The following is a 24,822-nucleotide window of genomic DNA, read 5'->3' on the forward strand; positions in this document are numbered from 1 at the left end:
CTCAGGTGATTTATGCAACTACACTGGGAATCTCTATGCCAGAATGGTTTACCCACAGGCCAAGTGTAAATCAATGTAACTTGGCTCAAATTGCTTCACTACCTAGAACTCCCTTCTTCTTTATCTATTTGCTCTTCATGCGTAAATCCAACTCAACCTCTATAATCTAAGTGCCATCTCTTCCATGAAGTCTTTCAGAAACATTCCAGCAGAAAGGACAGCTCCCTTTATAAGTTTATTTGTTATGCTTCCCTCTCCTAGCCTAGCCTGCTATGCTCACAGTTCTCATGTAGCAAGGCGGTCCAGCAGCATATCAGGAGACCTTGCCTTTCCGACCACAGCAGCCTGCACACAACCCAACAGGAACAACCAATCCACAGTATAGGTAGACAGTCAGACACTTCTGCTGGGACTCTTAAGAACAAGTCACCTGGCAGCAGGGTGGAAAGAAACTAGAACATGTAGATGGGATAAGTCACATTAATGGCAGAGAACTAGCAAGAATGGCCACTTTTCCACAAATGAAGTCTCCTAAATGGACCTGGTTCCCACCTTCCTATGACCTGGATGTTCAGATAACCCAATGTTTTTGCTAGATCTCTCTACCTTCTAGCAATTCTTCAAGATTTTCTTTTAATGGCTTTATTCTGAATGGGTTTATGTTTCCTGAAAGTATACTAATAAAATCATGAACATTTTGGGACACTTCTTTAATTGCTGCACTTATATTCAAACCTTTGTGCCTTCAACTTGTATCAGGACCTCTAGCTAAAGAGACCTACATCACTCTAGCTGACCTGGTTGTTATCATAGTTGTAAATAAACAATATTTTGAATTAAAGAAATGATACATTTACAGAAATCTCTTCTCTTTTATACCACATAATTTCTATCCAGATTAAATTCCAATAGTATATAGTTGAAATGACTAAAAATAAACAAATGTTACTTTATATCATAAAAAAATAATTCCATTAAAGTCATAAAAAATTAATTTTTTCAAAATCAGTATTCTAGGAAGACAGGTTTTAACACAAATTATTTTTATTTACGAATTGAGAGAACACAGGCATAGAGAATTATTTTACTGGCATATTAAAATACAATGATATTCATATAAATATTGGGGCTTCGGATGTCCAGTTAGATGTAAAATTTCACATCAGTGGTTTTCCGAATTTTTATGCCAAGAATTCTAAGACTACTGACCTACATTTATATTGTCTTTTTATTTAAGTTCATATGAAATATCTTTGATCTTAAATAGCTACCTGTATCTTCCTTTATTGTTACATTCAGAATATATCTTCTAGTCTCTTTCCCACTACAAACTGCAACTCTGAGAACGAAGACCCTCAGCAGAAGACACAGGTGCCCCTACTGTGTACCCAATTAAGCTGGCTGGTGAGGTAACCATTACACTGCCAGAGCTATTTATAGAAATTTTCTTACCACTGCTTGTGCTTAGTCTATGTCATCTCTATAATATGATACTTAGAACAATTAAAAGACAAATCTATGCTATAATTCTACTCAGTTGGAATGTGATGATATAGCATGTCTATAGGCTCTTATCTGCTTAGCTAGCTAAGGGACTTAACTCTCATTTCTAATGCTTCCTATGACTTGATATTTCAAAGAAGCCTTAGGGTACACTAATGAAGCTGAGAGAATTATATTTAAAAGATTTATAAAAAGAGATAGAAAGCTCGAGAAAATTAAAAAGTAGATGTATAAAAACATATCAACATATTAGCATAACAGAATAATTGCTTACTAAAGCTGCCTTATGCCAAAAAGCAGTAAAAGCCCTTCAATTTAATGTGAAGGGACTACTGCTGGCTTTCTTTCCCTCACCTCCCCTCCAAACCCACCATTGAGCCCTATGCTCTTTCTCTTGACGGAGTGAGCTGACTGTCCTGAGTAGTTTACTCAGAAAGAATTCATTCACTTCAGGTCTCTACTTATGATAGAAATAATCTTATTCCAGAAAATGCTTCTCTTGACAATTTGAATAGTTATACAATCATCATCTACTTAGTCTAAATTTTTCAAAAATAAGAACTGGCCACAAAAGATTACAATTAAAGCTGTCATAAGATGCACTGTGTTCAAACTTGTACTTTAGGATTAGTTACCTGGGAAGATAATATGTAAAATATTTACCCATGTTTACACTTCTTTCAATTCTTTTAAACTCAAAATTTCCCAATTTAATTAATGCTGCAAATATATAAATAATTTTTATTATGATTCAAAACAAGATTTGAAAAAGAATTGATAATTCTTTGTCATTATGAGCAAAGACGGACATTTTCTTAGGCCTGAAGGTCATACAGTTTGAGAGCTCTTATTTTGAAAAAGAATACAAAATTATGAAAAAAAAAAATAGGGTACAAAAGTGAATTCAGGATAAGGAAATAAATAAAAGAAATCATAAATTTTTAAAAGCTAACAAATATGACGAATAATATAAAATTCAGAAAAGTAATGTAATATTTATTAACTGCCTGACACACCTCTCTAATACTTTTCTTTCTACAATTTTGGCTGCATAATCTTTGATTACCTCATCTATAACTACTCTATATCATTTTCTATAAAGAAAATAGAGAATATGGAGAAAACTTACTCTTTCCTCTATGTATAGAGGAAATTACGTTTCTGATGTATAGAGACTTTCTTTTCTGATGTATAGAGAAAAATTAAATTTTTTTCTTTCAGCTTCCCCTCTCATTATTGGTATAGTCAGGTAAACTTTGAGGACTGTTGTCAATTTTGAGAAAAGTTCCATCAAGTTTCTTTTAGGTATGTCTGCATACAATAAACACAGTAATTCTAAAACATTCCACACAATTCTCATGATAAGATACCAAAGGAACATAAGAGGATATATTCAGCCCAATGTGGAGAGTGAGAAACAACTTGTACGCCTGATGATTTAAGGGGACAAGAAAAGTGGCACCTGGTGGATTATGGGGTGATGACTGAGGTATTCAGGTAGAGAAGACAGGACCTTGTAAGTGAGGAATCTTAAGAAAGCCATACGCTCTTGTTATGGGTCTATGTGAGAAATGGATGGAAGAGTTAAAAAGAGAGTGGAAGTCCATATTCCACACTAAGATGTACGTGATTTCATTTCTAGGCTAGAAGGTCTCAATTTTTTTCTGTATCCCAATATTCACAGTAGATAAAGTACATATGAATAGAGAACCCAGGTTACAGGCATATTAGTGGATAAAATAGCTTTGAGGACAGAATCAATTATAACCACTAGCTGTAAAGCCACCTTGCTCTTTCCCACTCAAACGGCAGCAAATGAATAACATTTGACAGTAGTATAAGCCCTCCCTCTATTGGGGGATGAGAAGCAACACATGATAACGCCCAGGGGTCCACAAACTACAGACCACGGGCTAAATCCCTCCAGTGCCTGTTTTATTTTATAATAGCCTACAAAACTAAGAATGACTTTTACATTTTTAAAGGGTCAAAAAAAATCAAAGGAAGGCTACTTGGTGATATATGAACATTATATGACAGCCAAATTTCAGTGTTCATAAATAAGATATTGGAACACAGGCACACTCATTGATTTATGTGTTGTCTATGTGGCTTTCTCATTGTCATGGCAGAGTTGAATAGTTGTTACAGAGACTACATGTCCTTAAAACCTAAAATATTTACTATCATGTTCTTTACAAAGTTTGCCCAACTCTGATCTGTTATGCTCCATTTGTATAAAAACTTACTTATAACTAGAAATCACCTTCAGTTATGGAGAAAGAAATTATACATTATTATTATTTATGAATAGTTACTAATAGAAATGGGCTCTCAAATAAGTTTTGGTTTTTCACTATCCTCTTTGGCAATTTTCCTGTGATAGATATGCTTAAAAGTGTCCATTTAAAACTTGATTGAAATGAATATTTCATTTAAAATGTTTTAACTTAGAAAGTTGGGAAAAAATGTGTAGGGTGATTTTTAATAACATTGCTCCTATAACCAATCCTACAAGGATTACTTCTCAAAAAAGAGGAAGAGTTGGTAGGTTAATTTGAGTAATGGGTTGAGTGGAAGAAGAGTTTACTTTTATGAACTTTTTTAGAAGTTTTTATTTTATGTTTAGAAGATTGAGGAGCAAAATATTATTATTGGAAGTACTACCTATTATTTTTATAACCAAGATTTATAGGTTACATATTGTTTTATAAACAATAAAATTTCACCTGATAAATATAATTTTAGAAATATAAGGTTACCATGTTCTAAAATGTTTTCAAGTTATTTTTTTCCATCTGCATTCCTCTACCTACATCCAATATCGGCCTCTGTGCCGATGAAAAGGAATCAGACTTTTTAAATTAAATTAAATTTTTAATTATTTTAAATTAAGCTGTTTTCTTCCTTAAAAACAAGAATGGAGACTGGAGATAGTGAAGGCCCCGCACGCTCTCTAATTTCATGTTTTACCTCTATGCATGAGGTTTCTTCTGCTACGGCCATCCTGCTCTGTTGTCTGTGCCTAAAAGATGCAATACTCTTGGCATGTCGGGATCTGCGCATGAATTGTTACCTCTACTCAAAATGCATTTCCTCTCACTCCGTGTATGGATAATTGCTTCTTGTTATTCAGGGATCAGCTCAAATGGCTCCATTTAGAAATGTCTTTCCCTAACACCATATGTAAGGCAGGTTCCTCCTTGCTGCCCAGGCCCTATTTTTCACTCTCCTTTCCTTAGTTTGTTTCCTTCGCAACACTAAAAAGGTGTTAGCTTGTGTTTGCTTTTTTGGAATATGTCTGCTCTAGATGGAAGACCCATTAGACCGAGGAAAAGGTTGTGGTCATCATCTCATCCCCAAGGCACGGCAGAGTGTCAGACCCATAGTAAAGGCTCAAAAGTATTTGCTGACTGAATGAATCAAAAACAATGCAACTCCCCCTTCCTCTCTCCACTTCTCAGCTATGGAGTGAGCGCTGAGCTTAGGAACTTGTTTACAAAGAGTACTGTATGGAGGTGGGGCTGCGGAGCGGAGAATTGTTTTACAATGAAGAATACTGGCAAACAGTACCTTGACCATGTGCTCAAGGTTAACATCAGCAGTGGTAAGTCATGTGGAAGTCTGTGCCCTTGGTATCATGTGCATTTGAGTGTGTGCAGAGAGGACAGCGACCCACCCAGCTCTCACACTCTACCACGTGGGGAGACTTGCCCCTTCTCATACTGACCTTCCTAATTGAATGTTATGACATCCCCACTCAAGTTCAGAGAATCATTTAAAGGCGTTCAGAACCATCTGCATTGTCAAAACATTTGGAGAGAGGGCTGTAGACAGACAGCGTCAAGCTGTTTCTGACAGGAGGACAGCAGATGAACAGAATCATAACTCACCCACAGGCCTTTCTCTCTTTCAACATCATGCTGGCACCAGAAATTCCCTCAAAGCCTATGTGTCCATCGGGAAAAAAAGAGAGAGAAAGCTTCTGAAGCGGCACCTCTCATGCTTTAATGCGGATGCCAATCACGTGGGGCTCTCCTTGGAACAAGGGGTTCTGACTAGCTAGGTCTGGGCTGAGGCCCGAGAGCCTGCCTTTCTAACAAGCTTCTAAGCAACACTGATGCTGTTGGATGCAAGGCCAGAAACTGCAGAGCAAAAATCAAAAGGAATCTAGATAATTCTGTTTCGAAAGGAGTTTTATGACTTGGGTTAAGTCTCTGAATGTGGATTCAGGCTCCAGAGAAAGAAAGAACAAAGAAACAGAAGAGTAATGAAATAAATTAAATACTAAACAATCTAAACTTGGGAATGCAATACTAACTCAGAAAGATTCCTTATTAATTAAGCTAATAGGTAATTTTATGTAGCCATGGTTCACTGAAATAAACCATTATGCAATTAAAGCTAGTGCGATTTGATGCACCAAGACTGCCATTTATTTATCTCACTTCTCTCTGTTGGAATGTATATATCTTTAAAATAGACCAAAGAGTTTTGTTCCCTAGGAGGTTAGCTTCTAAAAGATCAAAAAATTTTTTAAAGTTATAAAAAATAACTTGTAAGAAAATTTATTACATAGAACAGATGTGATCTTTTCAAGTTGGCATTTGCAGTATTTGAAAAGTGAAAGAGTAAAAAATTACATTCCCTATGCCCTTGGTGACGACTGAAGGAAACAAATTGATTAAACTGTCACTCATCATTTACTGGGGTTAGTGCTTCATTAGGCACAGATAGGCACAATATATCTTAGTCAAATACTTCTACAGAGTACTTAGTTCTCAGGGAATGAAAACCAAATCAAACCGAACCTAGACTGTGGGTAAAAGCCCATCGCAAAAAACATTCACTTCAAAACAATAGACTTTTTTAATATAAGGAGAAACTTTAAGATTTATTTTTCAAATGACACAATTATATGTCTAAGAAGGTGTATTTCTAAATTGAGCATATCAGAACAATAATTAAACAAAAGTAAAGAATGAAGTACAGGAAGCTAATGTAGTTTATTTGGTGAAGGCCAAGGCCCAGGGTGGCCTGCGCTGGCTTGGGAGGAGGTACCAAGCAGTGGAGTGGGAACCCCTTACCAGCATCCATATCTGAAATAAGACTTTGGAGGAAGCTCAAGAAGCCCAGCCACCTTAAAGTATCAACTGGCATTAATGCTCCTTAAGTTACAATGATAATTCTTGCTCACACATTTTAATCTACCATCCATCCATCCATCCACTCATCCATCCATCCATCCACCCATCCATCCATCCATCCATCCATCCATCCATTCATCCATTCATTTCAGTATATAGGTATTTCAGTGTACATATATTTTTGCTTTCTGGTCCAGTTGCCTGAGCCAGAAATGCAGGAATCATCCAAAACTTTTGCCTTTCCCTCACTACTCCCATTCAGTCATCAAGTTGTCATATTCAAAATATTCCTAAATATCCCTCCATTATGGTCTCTAACCATTCCCCTTCCCCGTTGGCCATTCCTTCCTTTTTCTCTGCCTGCTTCTTAAACTATGCTCTTCTTCCTACCTACAAATATCTGTTGCTTCACCCTTTAGTGGGATATTTTTGTCCATGGTATGGCCTTCACGTCCTTCCTTCAACCTTAGTTTTGTCAACTTGGAAAGATGGCTTTGACATGTCACGCCAAGTAATTACCACTTGGTGACACCTCCTCTGACCCCCCTACCTCTCCTCAACCATCCACCAAAGATAAATTTATCACCTTTACCTCTAAGCCGTCACTGTACCTACTGTGGTATAGCTCATCATACTGTCTTTCTCTCTAACCCGGAAAGTATGAGGATGGATCTTTCTCATCTCTTTAAGCCCCAGGACCTGGTGCAAAGTAGGTGTTCAATAAATACCTTTAAAATGAACAAATGAATTACATAAACTAGTCTCTGTAATACACACAAGAAACTGCAGTTGAGAAAGAAACCTGATTTAGAACTAATATTATCATATAAAGTTAAATACTAAAAAAATCCGCAATTTCACCAAAATATCTAAACACTAGCTTCCTTTATAAGTCACTCTGAAGGAATTCCAGCAGTCTCCATGGAAACCTCTGGTTCAGCAGTATGATTTACTCAAATGCTAAAATTTAGCGATGAAGAAATTTTAGAGAGTGCCTAAGTCGATGTTCTGATTTTTACGTGTCAGAAAACTGTATTACATGTTTAACTGTCTTCGTTTCTGCCCCAGAACCCGAAACTGGCTCAGGATCCTAGGTCAGTGATCCCTTCATTATGCCATGCTGCCTCCTCAATTGGAATGTTTCTTTATTTGGTCAGCCTGGTCACAATAAAAAAGAATAATAAATAGAGATGGCAATTTTCTTCTCGTTCTTGGTGACATAAATGCTAACAGAGATAAAAATAAAACCTAAATCGAGTCTTCAAAATTAAGGTTTGGGCAGACAATAAAACTATCCTTAAAAACTGAAGTCTATCACTATTGCTAGCACACTAAAAATAAAAAGGTTGTTGATATTTAAAAATGTTTGAAAATTCAAAACAAATTTCAATAGATAGTGAAGATCCCAGAGATAAAATATTAAAATAACAACCACAGATTATATATAGATAATTGAAAATATACAGACTAGGAACATCCAGAAACTAAACACAATTAATACAAAAATGTAAACAGGACTACTAAGGACTACTATAAGTAAAAAATGGAAACCTCAAAATATTGCATTCAATACCAGAGAAATATTTCTTGTGCCATGGAATAATAAAGGAAGAGAGAAGTACCATTTGACTAGTCACTTAAAATGCTACCAGTGAAAGCACCTCTCCAAGGAATAACTGTAGATCAGTTCGGACAAGGAAAAACAAAATAATAAGCCCTGCACATCTTTAATCTCTGTTTATGTGACAGCTTATGCAGAACAAGGAAGTCATATTATAAGATTTCTCCTTGCGAATGTATTAATCCTCCTGCAATATTATGGGGAATTAGGGGAAAAAGTGTTCACGGGTAATTATCTGCAAGATCAAAGCAAATGACATATTCAAGCAATCTTTTTAGAGAAACCACATCTAGCATATCACAAAGAGAGTAACTGCTGAGAAAATATTTGACAGTAAAATATTTGACAATCATCTGATATCTTAGATAGTATATGTAAGACCTTAAGGCAAAAACCTATCCATTGTAAATCCTTATTGCCCATTTTCTGGTGAAGTCCATGGGCTTTTTGAAACATTCTCAAAGACTTGCCCTGGAATGTTTAGACTAGACATTACACACAGACTACAACATGAATAACGCCCCCTGGAGTTGTGCAGTTCAGTTGCAGTAGTTGGTGCTGCTGGCAGGCAGGAATCAGGCCTTTTTTACTATTGAAACTCTGGAAAATATGCAAGATTTTGTTGAATGAATGAATGAATGAAGATACTCATATTGCGTAAGAGAGATCTTTGTGGGAAGGGGACTTTTTTTTTTCTACACCACCACCAACAGCTAGTGTGTGCAACTTAAGTAAGCATCTTCAGATTTTGCGGGGCAGGGGGTATAAAATGGCCATAAAATAACAATAAAACAAATTGATTTCACTGGGTCGTTAAAATTCTGAAAGAGTTTCTAAATCGAACATGTTAGGAATAAATATGACAAACATGCAATTTTATAGTTGATAAAGTTTTTAAATTTATTTATGTTAGACTATCAATATATTCCACTTTCAGAGGAAACACAGTAAAAGCTAACAATGAAGGAAGAACCATTAGATTATCAATAAGAACAAAAAATCCTTGACAGATTCTATAGAAAACACAGTTATATATAAATATCTCCTTCTTGAAATCTATTGTCACATGGAAATATAAAGAAACATGAAATACCATAGCAAAACATGAATATTTGTATAGGAAAACAGAAAGTTATTCAGACACTGTCTTTAATAATTAGTAAGTGCCTGTCACAGACTATGATTGAGTTTTGTTTTAGTTTATTTTTTTCGTGAAATTTAGCAGGCTGTTTCTTGGCCAGTGATAGGTTATTTTGGCTCAGTTAGACTTTATTTTTTAATTAATGTATTATTTCTCTCCATCCAGAGCATCTTTTATAAACCGGAATCTAGGGATGCATTTGAAGAGCAAAACTGAAAAAAAGAAACAAAATTAAACCTTTTATCGATTACATAATATAGCATCTAATGTCAAGAAAGCTACTAGTACATTAAGTTATATTAATTCATACAGCAGAATACTAGTAAATGATAATATGATTCTTAATTAAAATATACTCTGAATAATGCAGTGTCCTGTGGAATTAATTCACAAATGTTACAACAGCATAGAAATTCCCACTTCCATCCTTTAATGAAGAGTACAGACACCCAAATCCCTTTACTAACTATAGTCACGCAATGATGTTTCTATAATCTCCTAGTTTCTCTCCAATCACTTTCCCGTTCAATCACATCTTTCCTGTGCATGTAAATTGTCTACCTTTTCACTGTCATTGTACTAGAAACTTTATATTGACTGGAACATTTATTAAAAATTTCACCAACTGCTTCTGCTTGTTTTAATAGCAAACTTATGTTGGCTTCATGTATGCTATTGATCCAAAGTCCAACTTTCTGTAATCAATTCTTTCAATTTATGGAATATTTTTATCTTTTTAAGAACTATCACTTCACATTCTATTCCCTTTCATCACCAGCTCATCAAAAAGCATATGGCTTTCGAGTACTTATTTTTTTCATAAATAGGTTGTCAGTATTTCACTAACACTTAGGTGGTAAGGATTACAAATTTCTACCACTATACTAACACACTGGCAAAGCAAGAGGTTCCTGCCTGTCCTATTTGATTGGCTTTCACCCATCAGCACCTGCAATTCAAATCTGTGTCTGAGCAAAATCACCAATTTCTCCAGGGAAGGACCTTGGCAGTCAATTGTCTATAGTTAAAGCCACAAATATTAAATTAGCAACAAAAGCTGAACATGCTTAGATTTTCCCTCCCTCCCTCCCTAAAGTGACTAAAGTGTCAGTTAAAGAATAAAATTTTAAACAAGGATAAAATAAATAGATGAGACATAAATGGATGAGAGATAATCTTTTTCCAGAAGGCATGGATGAAGGTGTGGCAATCTAGGCACACTACAAGCAGTTACATCTTCAAGTTAAAGTCAGTATTTATCTACAACAACTCAGAAGAGACTCAGGACTTGGGGACACATGTTCTAGAGAGTGTGTAGGTGACTCGGACAACTGGAAATAGGGTGGAGGGTTAAAAGTTTGTATAGAGCAACTGACCAACTGGTTTTCTTTGACCATCTCCCACCCCAACCTACCAGCAGGATACTGAGTATTTATTCTCTGGAGAAATCAAATCCAAAAGACTTCAAAATGAGGATAAAAAGTGAAAGCAAGATGAGGCACAGAGCTGGAAAAAAGGGAATTAGGTGAAAAATATGTTTATTGGTCTGTGTGACCATCAGCTCCCCTCTCCCATTGTGAGAATGTCAGCTGCCAGAAATGAGTATCTGAAGAAGAACAAAAAATAGGCCTTCAGACACTGACATTTCAGGATCTCTCAATGAAAAGTCCAGCTTTTTGTCTGAACAATATATAATGAACGAACCAGTCAATTAGTGACTCATTTATAAAAGTAAATAAATAGACAGTCAAGGATTCCACTCACATTGATATTTGAGGAAAGCTTCCAATAGAAACCAGAGAAAAAAAGAAGTGGAGGTTATATGTATGATAGCAAATTTTGAAAAAAGAATAGACGGTTTGGAAGGTAAAAAGTTGTAAAATAAGAAATAAGGTTTAAAAAAAGAGTATTGAGATAGGAGATCCAGTATCAGACTATTACACACTTTCCCAAAAAGCAAAGACAAAGGTGATGGAAGGAAAGAAAACATATAAAAAAGAAATTCGAGAACCTTTCTAAGAACTGAAAAGGATGCCTTTATATCGAAGGGAACCTACACAGCACCAACAGAAAAAGACACAAAGTTCATTATCATGACCTTTTAGAATACCAAGGATGGAGGGAAGAGCCACATACTTTCCAGAGAGAAAGTAGGAGAAGGCACAGAAACAGCTGCGAACGAGAATGGAGTCAGACTTAGCAGCAATACTAGATGCTCTAAAGAGATTAGGCAATGCATTCAAAATTCTGAAGGGGAAAAGCCTAATTATATAATCAGATTGAAACTTTATCAATCATGTGTGAGGGAGTAGAATGAACATTTCCAGAAAACTAAGAATTTGATAACTATCTCTAATGCATTCTTTCTTAGGAAGCTAAGGGAGGAGACATGGAATACAGGAACTAGGGAATCTGTAACCAATAAAGGTCCAGAAGGAAAATGAATCCAACCCAGAAAAAACTTTAACAAAGTAACTACTTCCAGAGGTGTAAGGGAACTGATAAGGCACTGAAACGCTAAGAGGCTAGTAACAGCAGGAAGCCATTAGAACTAAAAGCCATTATTCCCCCTAGAATTAAAAAAGTCAAATGTTATTGAAATCTATTGACAGTGAAAGCCATGGACTTCCCCTCAAATGTGGGCTAAAGTAGGGAAGATTTAGGAAAGAATGTACAATCTCCCTCTTCTCCCACTAGTCTGTTGCCTGAACCCAACTGGAAACATAGCCAAGACAATGTGGATGATGTAGTCCCTCGGGGCCAGGCATCTAGGACACAGGGCAGGGCAGAAGTGGGTAAAGAACATATCTGGAGGGAAACAGACAATAACTAACTATCTTAGGACCTAAAACAACAGGAGAGAAGCAAATGGATGTTCCAAGATGACAGATGTTCAGCTATACTAAGACAAGAAATCAGGGAGCCGACAGAAGGAAATTTCAAGGAAAAGGTTGAGGGAGGGAGACGTCAAGAGAATTAAATGGGATTGATAGATTTGCTGATATGTTTGAGGATTTGGAAGTTTTTTTTCACACATAATTGACAAATCTTTTATAGCTATAAATAATTAACAGGAACAAAGACAACAAAATTAATAAAAATCAGAGACAATTGTAAAGTCCAAGAAGAACAAAAGGTTATTCAAGAAACTAAACATATCATGAATACTACTTGACTTAAGCACGTATTTACATATTAATGTTTCAAAACATGATATAGATTCTATATTGGGAGAATGAGGTCAAGGTGGAGTAGGGGAAGGTTGATGGAAGAAATTAAATGCTCATCTACCATAACACCTACTGAGTAGATAATGTCTAAAATAGTAAATTAATAAACAGCAACATAAACAATTGTTTAAGACATATAGAGGTAGATACTAAAAGAAGTAGTTGCTTCTGGGAAACAGGATTAGAGGATAGTATGAGTGAGCCAGGAGATTACTATTTTTGCTGATGAGACTATTGTGGCAGCTATTAGTTATTGGTTATATCTAAAATAGGTTTTATTATCATAGTTTTCTTATTAGGAAATTGAAAGTATGGAATAGCTAAGGGTTTTGGTCAATCAAGTTTATAGAGGGAAGGGGTGGCAGAGACAATTTAATTTAGGCTTTCAGTGTGTTTTCTACTACAAGATTGCCTCACCTTTATGTAGCAAATTCACTGCTTGGTACATGATCAGATAATTGATTTCTACAGGAATAAACACACAACTTAAAACACAAAAGGCACGAATATACAACCAATGTTCTCTAAACTTTGAGCCCTTATATTTCCAAATTACACACACACACACACACACACACACACACACGTGCTCACTCACTCACGCGCTCGCTTGCGCGCGCTCTCTCTCTCTCTCTCTCAAGATGAGAACATCCTGGACCAAATTCCTCTCTAATTCTCTAGACATAAATGGTACGTTAATCTTCCTATAACTAAAAATAGCAGCTTTCATTTCTTCGATATATCCTATAGCACCCTTGGGTGCTATACAGGCACATCTCATTTTATTGCACTTCACAGGTATTGAGTTTTTTACAAATTAAATGTAAAACCCTCCACCAGCAAAAATATTTCAACTCGTGTTATTGCTTCATTGCTTTATCTGCAGTACCTCCAAGGTATTAGTGAAGACTATATATAAGGCCTCATTTTACATATTATTATTTAACCAATATCACTAAATAAATGACCAAATATACCCATTGAAAACACACATATGCTCCTCCTCTTACAAACACACACTGATAAACAACGCGGTATGTTAAAACTATAACCATGCTAAGCTTTTGATAGAAAAATGGAACTGGTTAGCACTCCAAAGCCATCGTTAAATCCAGCAATGTAATGCCATAATAATCTAATATTAGAGAAATGCACTTTTGGAGACAATTTATCATTAAGCAATGTCATACAAGTTTTCCGCAAGGAATTTGAGTTTGTAGCCAGCAGTCCCTCCAGTGTGATTTAAGCACTCTAATGCATCGAGTCTCTTCTGACTACTGGTATTTAACAAATCATTGCTCTAGTGCTTTCTGAGAGAGATGACCACATGTCACAGCTAAATCCCTGTTTTATACCTACTATCCTGGCAGCATTACTATTAACTCTCAAAGGTATCCTGGTGTGGATGAGATATACTATAAGATCACTCAAGACACTATAAGGGAGTTTGGTACTGGAGGTGGGCTCAGAAACCATGGCTGCCATTGAGCTCAGCTTTCGACCACCTAGATGCTCTTCTGACTGTCACCAGATCTTTTGTTATGTTCCGTTGTCAGTGGCTACACCAACAAGTCACATGGATTATATATTATTTGAGCAGCTCACCAGAGCTCTTAGAGTTGTTACTTCTGACAGTGACTAACTTGAATCCTCTTTGGTCATATGACCTGATTAATTAGAAAATATGTAAATAGTGTAAATATGCTGGAAATTGGAACATAAATTGGAAATATGTAAATGACTTTATGTAGCTACTGAACTCAAATTCTCATTTTTACTAGCATTCTTTTTTAAATGGACTCATTCATTTTAGCAGAAGTGGTAAGTAATGGTTAGGAGTTGGGAAAATACATGTGAACAGAGGTATTAGTCCCGTGAAAATGTATTCAATTCAGTGATTCATGTAAGTTTATTTCAAAGAAACTCCTCCTTGAATAAAACTATATAACACAGAATGTTGATGTGAGAGGAGAAAGGCAGGCCTCAGGGCTGCTGCGTGAGCGCGAAAGCCGTACACTCTACTTGAAGTACACGAAGGATCCAACGTGTCTCAGAGCATAATCTAAGTGATAAAATAAAAATTTTACTGCATTTGTGTTTTAAAATTCCTTTACTAGTAAAATAAAAGCCAATTACGTAATCATTATTATTAGAAATGCGTTGTAAAGGGAAAGGGCTTGGGAATAGGTTAGCCCTGAGTGTGAATACTGGCTCTACTGACTACGTGATCTTCGCTGTCCTACCCGGTCTCCCTGGATTTTGTTTCCTTCCACTGTATCATGGTACAGTATATAGGTCATTAAAATGTATAACAGCCCAGAGTTCATATGCTTTATAGAACTGTAAATCAAAAGTTATTTTCTAGTGTGGAAAAAAAACAAATAAAATGTATGAGAGCTTAGAAGACAGTTTGTGTTCAATAAAAGTACCTATTATTGTTAATATTATTACTATTACTTAAGACTCAATTATTATTACCGCTATTACTCAATTACTCAAGATGGGGGCTATCGTAGGATTCATTTATGATTCTCTCTCTTAAAACACTGGTAAATAAACCTGAGTCCTCACAAACCTTATTTTATTACATAAATTTCCTCGGTTCAAGAGAGATTACTAAGGATGATGACAGAACTCTGTATGTTGCCAATATATATGGTGATTAGGCTTATTTAATAAAAACTAATGTTAAATGGCCTTATAATACTCAATAAATAGGCAATTTCTTTTCTGATATATGCAAAATCAATTTTGATGGTGACTTTTTTTTCTATATATCAAGACCGATATGGAAATTTTTTCTAACCACCCAGCTGCTACAATGTTAAATAAATTAATTTTAATCTTAAATCAGAGATGTAATAGAGGAAAGGGTGATTTAATATGCAATCTCATTATATTTGACAGGCTTATTTATAAATGATTTGCCCCACATTTTGACAAGCACAGCTAATATGTTAATTAGCTTTTAAACAGATGATAAAAGGAAGAGACCGACATGCTATCATTCTTCACACACCATGTTGGTGAGCACTGTAACTGATACCACAAGGTAGTGCTAATAAATATTGTGGCCCCCCACTAAAGCACTACGATCTTGATGAGATAATTATTTATTAGTACAGATAACTTAGTCACCTTATGTTAAAAATCAATCCCTTAAAATAATCCCAAGTGACCTTCTGCTTTAGAAAACAAATGTCTCTCTAAACATATCTGTGAGCTTCTATAAAAGAATATAAAGCTTATTTAGAGCAATGACCTCCACAGCCAGAACCAAACTCCCTGACAAGGAAGGAGATACACAGGTAAGCTGCTTTTCATGTCTGCATTTCTCTTAATGTAGTTTTCAGCACTTGGTAAGCCCTTTTGGTTTAGAAGCTTAAAGATGATTTCCTATGCCTTGACTTTCAAAGAGTTATGAAATCCAAAAATTAAGAGAAGTTAGACATGAGACAATGTCCCATTTTATTCCTCTGCTTCAAGCTTTCTTCATGGAAGGAGACAAAAGTATCAAAAACTGTCTTTTTTGATGAGTGCTCGAATCACACAGTATATTCGCATACACCATGGTGCTGAAGACCTAGAGCAGTAAATCATAAAGTGGGGAGCTGATTTCCATCGCTTGCTGCCAGTGTTAATGCATACGTGTCTTCATTAATATTTTTATTGCCTGCAGCTATTTAAACAGAAAACTGGAAAATGTAACACTGTGTAGGGATCGTTAGTTTTTAGTTACTACCCTACTGTCCCAGGATGGTAAATGAACTGTAAAAACAGCCTGAAACCACTGCCACCTGCCTCCCTGCTATTGTCCGTGGGTTAATATTTGTACTTCTCCTTGGTGCAGCTGAACCATAACTCAATTATAGTCCCATTTCCAGGTCTCTGAATACCCAGCAAAAATCAGTGCCCTGTAAACGTCTCTCTAACTGAAAAAATACGTACATTTTACCTGGCTTAGAGGATAATAACAAAATGGCTCTTGGAAAATGGCTTGGAATGAAATCAGATTCAGAATGACAGGAATGGCATAGACATAACTCAGATTTTAGGGTTTGGAAATGAAGAGCCAATAAGCATGGGAAAATGCTAACACATTCACTATTTGTTTTTGCTGATGAATAATCCTGGCATGCAGACAAAATGACATTTGAGGTCTACTATTTTCTATCAATTTTCCTCTCTTTCTCTTAAATAACAATCTTCTTCTTCTGCTTCGTTATGTCTCTGAAAGCACCCAAGCCTTCTTCTTTAAGAGAACAAATGCACGCACATGAAAGAAAAAAAAAAAGACAGGAAATCAAATACTACCTATCAGAAACAGACTTATCAGCAAGTCACAATCCATGTAGTTCTTTGTACTTATAAAGAGCATTTTTAAAGGTTTGGGAAAAATTAGCCACTGTATAAAAACAGCTTCTCCAGTGTATAAAAACAGCTTCTCCAGATTATGAATGAGAGTAGGTCTTAACTGAACTGCCAAACACTAAAAGAAAACTGGCTCCAAGCCACAAATATTTCCAAACTATGTTCTAATAGCAGAATCCTTAACTGACTTCTCTGAAAGACAACCCAGAATTTCCATACTCAAAAAATAAGGAAAAATATTCCATAACTCAAAGATATTAAGTAATGATTATTTGCATAGCCTACACTCAACTATAAGGCAGGAAGGAGGAAGGGAATGAGAAAGTTAGTAACTGATATCCTGATGTATTCTTTGACCTTTATTTCTAATTTTTTCTCCATTACAATTAATGATCAAAAAATCTATTTTGCCCAAGCTCCTTCCTAGACTTGGGGGGAAAAAATCTTATTGTATAAAAAACATATCCAAAACAAATAAATAAAGGCCAGGAAGTAAGATAAAAAAATAGATTAGTTCAGCTCCTCAAAGATGGTCATCTTTATTCACACTGTTTTGGAACATGAATTACAATGGTATCAGATTTATTATAAAGCGTTCTTCCAAGTCTATGGCAACAGATCTTAGGCTGATGACCAAGATTCTTTTATAGCTCTAATGAAAGCTACGGATCTATACTCCATAAAAATAAATATATCCATGTGTACACAAAATATTGTCTATATTTTCAGTGGTTTCAAAGATCCCCAAATTCCATTCCTAGAGGGGTTGCTGGAACCTAAATTAAGAAAATCAACACTGTACTCTATATCACAGGGAACTTGATTGTTTTCTCACCATAAAATATTTGGATCCAAAACATGAGGGAAGAAGCCAAGCCTCATCACATCCTAATTTACTAAAAGCCAAGATTACTGAAGGCAGAGCTGTGAAGTAAGTACATGGCAGTAAGATAAACAACACATGCTGAAGTTTTATTGAGATCATAAACATTATATGAACATGTAGCTGAATTCTGTATATGGGAGCATAGTCTTTCATGGAAGACGATTCCTGCTATAAAATAACCACATGCTATGTGAATTCTTTTGCTTTGGACACAATTGTGAATCTAGAAAAGGGATATTTCTATTAATTAAAGAACATTTTCAACGATCACAAGTAAGCCTTTTCTGGGTGCTAGAAATAAGATTATTCTCTTATTCGATTATTTGATTTAGATCATACTAGACTGGGAACTCATTATATTTTATCATTAGTAATAATTGTGCATTAAATCTCACCAGTCTTTGGGCCTCCTATGATAGATTTTTAAGTTCTAGTAAACCATCATGTGAAACCGAAACTCTCTTGAAATTAAACTTGTGATACTTTTTGAAAGTAATTGTTTTATTTCATTTTTGATAATTGATACCAATAATTTTCAGAGGTATACTGCACCAAATTTAGCGCCTAAAATTACACCAAAATTTTCAGGCCACTTATCTGAGTTTTGTTGTCAGTTTAAACATGCTTTCTACTACTTCTGATCCCGTACTGCTGCTTGGTGATATACACTTCCTTGATATAAATTAAAGCCACAAATTGAAACCTTTAGGGAGAAAAATCACTGTATGAACAGTTAGAAAAATCTCTCTGCCCCTGTCCATCAAGAACCATTACAGACACCATCTGTAATTCAGTCCCCGATTAGGAAATGTTCCCAGTCATGTTTTTTTTTTTTTTTAAATCCAGCATTACTGCCACACACAAGCAAACACTCCTCCACCATTAATCTTCATTCAGATTGTTAGGATGTTTGTCCAGGCTTGACCCAGACCAAACACTACAGATAGATTAGCTAGAGAGAAAAGCTTCCATTTCTCACCACATGTCAAGGCAGGTGGAATATTCGGTTGAGCCCAGGAGGACATCTGGAGGTCTGTACCATAAGGTAACCACTTCATTGGAGTACGTGTGGCTAGGGACAGATTTTGCTCTTGCAAGACCTGTGGGTTACATGAAACATAAAGAATTTTAATAGGCACTAATAGAAAAAGGAAATTTAAATTTGAATGTTCACAGTTTTAAAAGGTCAAGCATGATATTGTAATACAGGATCACGAACACAATGTGAAGGTACTAGAAAGGTTGGGGAAACATATTGTGGTCTATTTGATTCAAATATATGCTACAAATCAATAAATCATTTGTATAATAAAGCATCATGAATCTAATAAAATCCCAGGAGAGTAAACAAATGAGCCACAAATGTTTAGATATTAAACAGAAGCTTAGACGTCTCCTGGACTTTCCAAAGAATGTTTCATGGACCTCTAGCTTTGAGAGTTATAAATAAGTATCATTAGAAAGCATTTCAAGGTCAAATTCTTTTCAGAAAAGATTGTTTAATAAGTTAAACAAGTTTCCATACAGCGAGACTTCTCAGTGCCCTTAATTTTTCTAATGGATATTATGAATCTGAAAGAAGAGAGTATGACACTTTTCTCAAAGAGTTTTTCTAAAACTTCTTTGGTTTCAGTGTTCTGAAACATTCACCAGGAAATTATTCAGGATGCTCATTTGAAAACTATATAAATAAATTATAAAGGAATTGTTAAATAAAATTAAAATGTTTTCTAAGAATTTTTTAAAACTGGGAAAATGGTCATGATAATATGTTAAGTTATAATGTATGTGCTGTTTGTTCTCACAACCATAAATATTTATGCATAGAAAAAATAACAGTAAACATATTTTTCCTATTTTCTACAATGAATATATAATTTCTTTAAAAATCACAAAATCTATAGATGTTATTTTTTAAAAGAAAAAAAATCTGTGTAATAGCTTTCTATCTAGGAACATTCATTAATGACAAGTGTAAAGTAATTATCACTGTGATGCTCAAAGCATCTATATTTTTAGAATACTTTACTATAACATATTCATTTTCATGTTCTGATTATTTAAATTTTTATGTATTACTTAGGAACATGATTTTTTTCCTGTTTATTAAACACTTGATATTTCCTTTACTATATGTAAATATTAAAATTAATAGGACAGCTGGTGAGACAAAGAATTTCTAATTAATTCAGCTATGATTACAGTAACGTGATTTTTTTCTACAGCTCGGTTTTTATAATAATCCAATAGTATATTAAAAATTGGTTAATGTTTATAAGTATTCCATATTAAAATCTACAGATTATATACAAACATACATACACATATGTGGTCCCCAACTTTTATGTGCATGAAGAGAATAAGTATTTTTGATAACAGATTTGCATAACAACCTCTACTTTCTTTTTCTTTTAAATTTATTTTTCATTAGAGTTAACATTCTATATTATATTAGTTTCAGGTGTACAATATATTGATTAGACATTTATGTACTTATGAAGTGATCACCGCAATAAGTCTAGTTCCCAGCTGACGCCATACATAGTTATTACAATATTATTGACTATATTCCTTATGCTGTACTTCGCATCCCCCTGACTATATTTGTAGCTGGCAATTTGTACTTCTTAATCCCTTTCATCTTTTCTCTGTAAGGTTTTTTCTATCTCGATTCAGGCAAAACTGAACAACAGGACAATCAGGATAGTAGTGTTTCCAGAATTTTGTAATTTTATCAAAAGATTTAGTTCCTCCAATAAGCATCTTTCTATAAGGAGACCAAAGAGCTAAGTACAAGTCCTGAAATAAGTTCTGACTCGTTCCATATGCTATTGTAAAGACAAATGGGATGCCAAAAACACTCAGGCTGGACGCTCTTGGTTTTCCTGAAGCCCCGTTGACAGAAACGGAGGCCAGAGGGATAGGAGAATGAAAATATCTGAGATTTTCTTTGACAGCTCAGAATACCAGGCTATTTATAAATACACACACACACACACACACACACACACACACACACACACGATACTACACACCACGATATTCTCAGTTTTAAAGGGAGAACAAGACCTATAAATAACTTAGATAGTATGAATCTAAATAATTATATGTTGATTCAGGTCAATTATGTTCACTCTGTACATAAGTTTATAAAGCTGGTTAACTATTTCTGGAAAATATAAATAGAAAAAGCTTAGTCTACATTATTTTCCTCCTTCCCACATTTTCAGATCAAGGACTATCCAAACTCCATTCACATGGGCCACATAAATTCCCAGATCAACAGTGAAAATGAGTTTTCTATATAACTTTTCAATGTGTTAAGTTTCTTAAAATAGGTTGCATTTAATGGTGTCATATACTGAAGAATGCTATTATATTTTTTAGGTACATTCTTCTGCATTGCTTGAGAAAAATTCATTTCACTTTAATAAAGTATTAAAACAGCTTATTGTGGAAAGTGTCTTGTATACTGATAAACAAAAGGTTTTCACCCTACAAATATTTCTGTTTGGTTAAAAAGACAAATAAATCCCAAAACTTTTCAGAGAGCAAGCAAATTATTAAAACAATGACTCAAAAAATAAAAATAAAAAAAAGAACGTATACTTTGAAGTAGGAATATATAACTATTTTTATAAATATTTCTATAAAGATATTGCTATGTATTTATACAGTTCATGCATCAAAACACGCTTACTCATGCAAAATTTATTACACTGCATCCTCCAGCTGAAGGAAAACAGTAGGACAGGATTAATTAGCACAGCATGTGTGAAAGATTTCTTTCTCTGTTCCTTGTCAGTTGCTATGGTTACACTACAGGAAGAGAGCTACACTACCTTTTAAAAAGGATGAAGTTCACAGGTTATTATCAAAACTTCTTGCATTAATGTTTAGTGTGAATTAAAAGTCAAAAAGCAAAGTGAAATGCTAACCAGATGAGTACAGGTTACCTACACACGGCTGCTTTGGCTGAGCACGTGCATTTGAAAGGGTGTATGTTGCTATGGGCACCTTAAATGGCTTGTTTCACAAGTCAGAGTATCCAACTTTAAGACATTACCACTTCTAACTAATCAAAGACCCTAAACTATGGTAAAACTTTTTGCTGTTTTACCATTCATACCAATTATTCAAAGTTGGGCAATGAAGCACAGCAGAATCTTAGATTTCTCCAGAAGAGTTCCAAAGCTTTATAGTTAACCTCTTATCTAATCAAAGAATTCCTTTTCATATCCCTTTAAGATGGTTATGCAACATCTGCTGCCACCCTGAGCCTAGCTGTATCTTCTGACAGGAACACAGAATAAATCACCTGACAGTACTTCTAATATTTGCCCTAAGCTGACCAATCACTCAGCATCAACCAATGGAGACTCTTCAGGCCTTATCTTAATAGCTCCCTCAGCTTCAATGGACACTGTTGACCACTTCTTTTCTTTTAAATTTACTCCCTTCATTTCGAGTTAACAGGAGTGACATGGTCTCCTGGGATCTTCCTCTATCTGCCCTTTTACTACTGGTTTTGTCCAGGGTTATACAAACTAGGGCTTTCTCAAATGTATATGCTTTGTGGGTAACTGTGGCTGATGCCCCAGGTTATTGACTGTCATCCATAGGTGATTTCTCACAAGACTTTATCTACAGCTCGGATTTGTCTGTGGGCTTCAAATCTGGGTCTACGTAACTCCTCAGCAGACACAGGTATGAGGTTGTCCTGCAGGCAATCAACACAACCCCAACCATGAGTTCCTGCAAAGGCCATATGCATCATTAATACAGGGTTATGTCATGAGTCCAGAGCAAATGCATTTTATTAGTAAATTGTTTTAGGTTCCCAAACAGTAAAAGCTCTTTTAGCTGTACACAGATATACATTAGATTTTATATTCTACACATGTCCAATTATTCTTTCAAATTCCAATGCCTCCTTTTTGCTGGAGGTAAAATTGCTTGGAGACTTGAGTAATCTCTCAAGCTCTATGGAGAAAACCACAAACCTAGGATAGGGGCTCAAGAATAATAACGCTCATGTCTCTGCTTTGACTAAGCGATTGAAAAAGAAGTGGCAACACTGACTTGTTTCTTTCTAAAGTGGCATAATGGCAAAAGCTAGATGAATTTGCGGAAGTCAACTAAAATAAGATGTAAAGGAGTATCTTTCACCACTTCAATCCTTCCAGAGGATGTGCCACTGTTTTGTGCTTGTCGGTGGTTTTGTTTTTATATTACAGCAACTCCCACGCTTATCTCTCAATATTCCTCATTCCCCAAACCAAACAATCAGAAAAGAGGATCTTGTTTTCAGTTAATCAGAAAATCAATATTTCTAGGTGAGGAGCTCCTTTATTCAAAACTTGATTCCAAACAGACAGGAACTACTGGGGTAATAATTTACCATCTGGCACTTAGGCTGAAAAGAGAGAGACTTCTCTATTCTATGAGTCAGTCCCTGGGGAAGAGTAGAGGAAGGCTTTTCTATTTCTTTCTCATTCCACAGTCATGGGAACTGGTCGGCAATTTCCTTTTTTACACCAATTTTTAATGGAGTCCTCTCATTACTAGAGGACTTATATTAAGTATCTTATGATGTGCTAAAGTTGCTTGAAAATTCTTTATTGCTGCTCTTAGAGTATATCAATAAACAACCATCAAACAAAACAAAAAGTTTTTTTTTTTTTAATGGTGTTTGCATGAGGTTTGGCATTAGCCTCTTATCTCTGCACTTGACAAGTTTTCCTGGATGATTTTATTTAATCCTGTCTCTCCAGTTACTATCTATATGCTGTTGATCTCAAACATATGTCTCTAGTTTTAATCTTCCCCTAAATCTTTAGATTTCTACATAAAAAATATCACTTAGATCTTCAATAGGTATCTCAAACAGTTCTCCAACCAGTATTACCTCTGCAATGTTCTACAACTCACGACTAAACATCACAATCTATCCATTCTCCAAAGCCAGAAGTCTTGTTTCATTATAGATTTCTTCCACTTACAAAATTACAAAATCGAATGGCTTTGATTTATAATTTCCCTCTTTCCTTCCTTCTCCTTAGGTCCACCTCACCATCTCTTGCTGGATTGTTACACTAGTCTCACATCTGTCCATGGCAAATAGTTATCAATTTCAAGATAGATTCTAGACAATAAATTATCTATGTTTATTGAAGTTAATTTTATTGCAAATTAAAGATTAACTGAAATAATCTTCAGTATGAATAATAATAAAAGACTTAAATGTCCAATCTTTCCCTATAAACAAAAGTTGGACATCCTCCAATTCCCTTGTCTCATATTCGCCATTACGAAAGCAGAAAATGTGGGCATTTTAGGAACAAGTCTACTTTTTTTATACAGAGGACAACTGAACAACACGGGTTTGAACTGCACAAGTCCACTGCATGGAGTTTTTTTAATAGATTACATAAATGTATTTTCTTTTCTTTATGATTTTCTTAATGTTTTCTGTTCCCTAATTTACTTTATTGTAATGCAGTATATAATACATATAACATACAAAATAAGTGCTAATTGATTATTTGTTATTGGTAAAACTTCCAGTCAGCAGTAGGCTATCCGTAGTTAAGTTTTTCAGCAGTCAAAAGTTAAATGCAGATTTTCAGCTGTGTAGGGAATTGGTATCCCCAACGCTGATGTTGTTCAAGAGTCAGCTATACATTTAATATCATATGATGTTGTTGAAAGTGGGAAAAAGTTTTGAGCTTACAATATCTTTTTCTTTCCTCTATTGATATATTTTTGGTTTTGTTTCTATCCAGACTTCTATTTTAAAAGCTACTCATGGGATACCAAAATCCTTTTTGATGGGCACTTCTCAGAGTCAATTGTATAAGAGGAATCTTTGAAAATCAATTCTAATAAAATAAAATTAAGTCAAGAAGACATTTAAACATGTT

General features: G+C 35.0%; 1 protein-coding gene and 1 long non-coding RNA gene across 2 annotated transcripts in view; both read right to left on the bottom strand.

Annotated features, from left to right (window-relative positions):
* The window catches only part of CDK14 (cyclin dependent kinase 14), a 503,580-nt gene that overhangs the window by 188,280 nt on the left and 290,478 nt on the right, over positions 1-24,822 (bottom strand). The window contains exon 9 of the mRNA XM_039878136.1: positions 18,879-18,999. Within this exon, the coding sequence (XP_039734070.1) occupies positions 18,879-18,999 (121 nt within the window). The remainder of the gene's footprint in view (positions 1-18,878; positions 19,000-24,822) is intronic.
* Positions 9,146-11,414, bottom strand: LOC120615049 (uncharacterized). Its single transcript, XR_005656187.1, has 2 exons — positions 10,827-11,414; positions 9,146-9,624 (listed from the first exon to the last, which is right to left on the bottom strand). It is a non-coding gene; the product is annotated as an uncharacterized LOC120615049 (long non-coding RNA).

Source organism: Pteropus medius, unplaced genomic scaffold (assembly GCF_902729225.1).
Source record: "Pteropus medius unplaced genomic scaffold, Ma_sr-lr_union100, whole genome shotgun sequence".
Taxonomy (NCBI): domain Eukaryota; kingdom Metazoa; phylum Chordata; class Mammalia; order Chiroptera; family Pteropodidae; genus Pteropus; species Pteropus medius.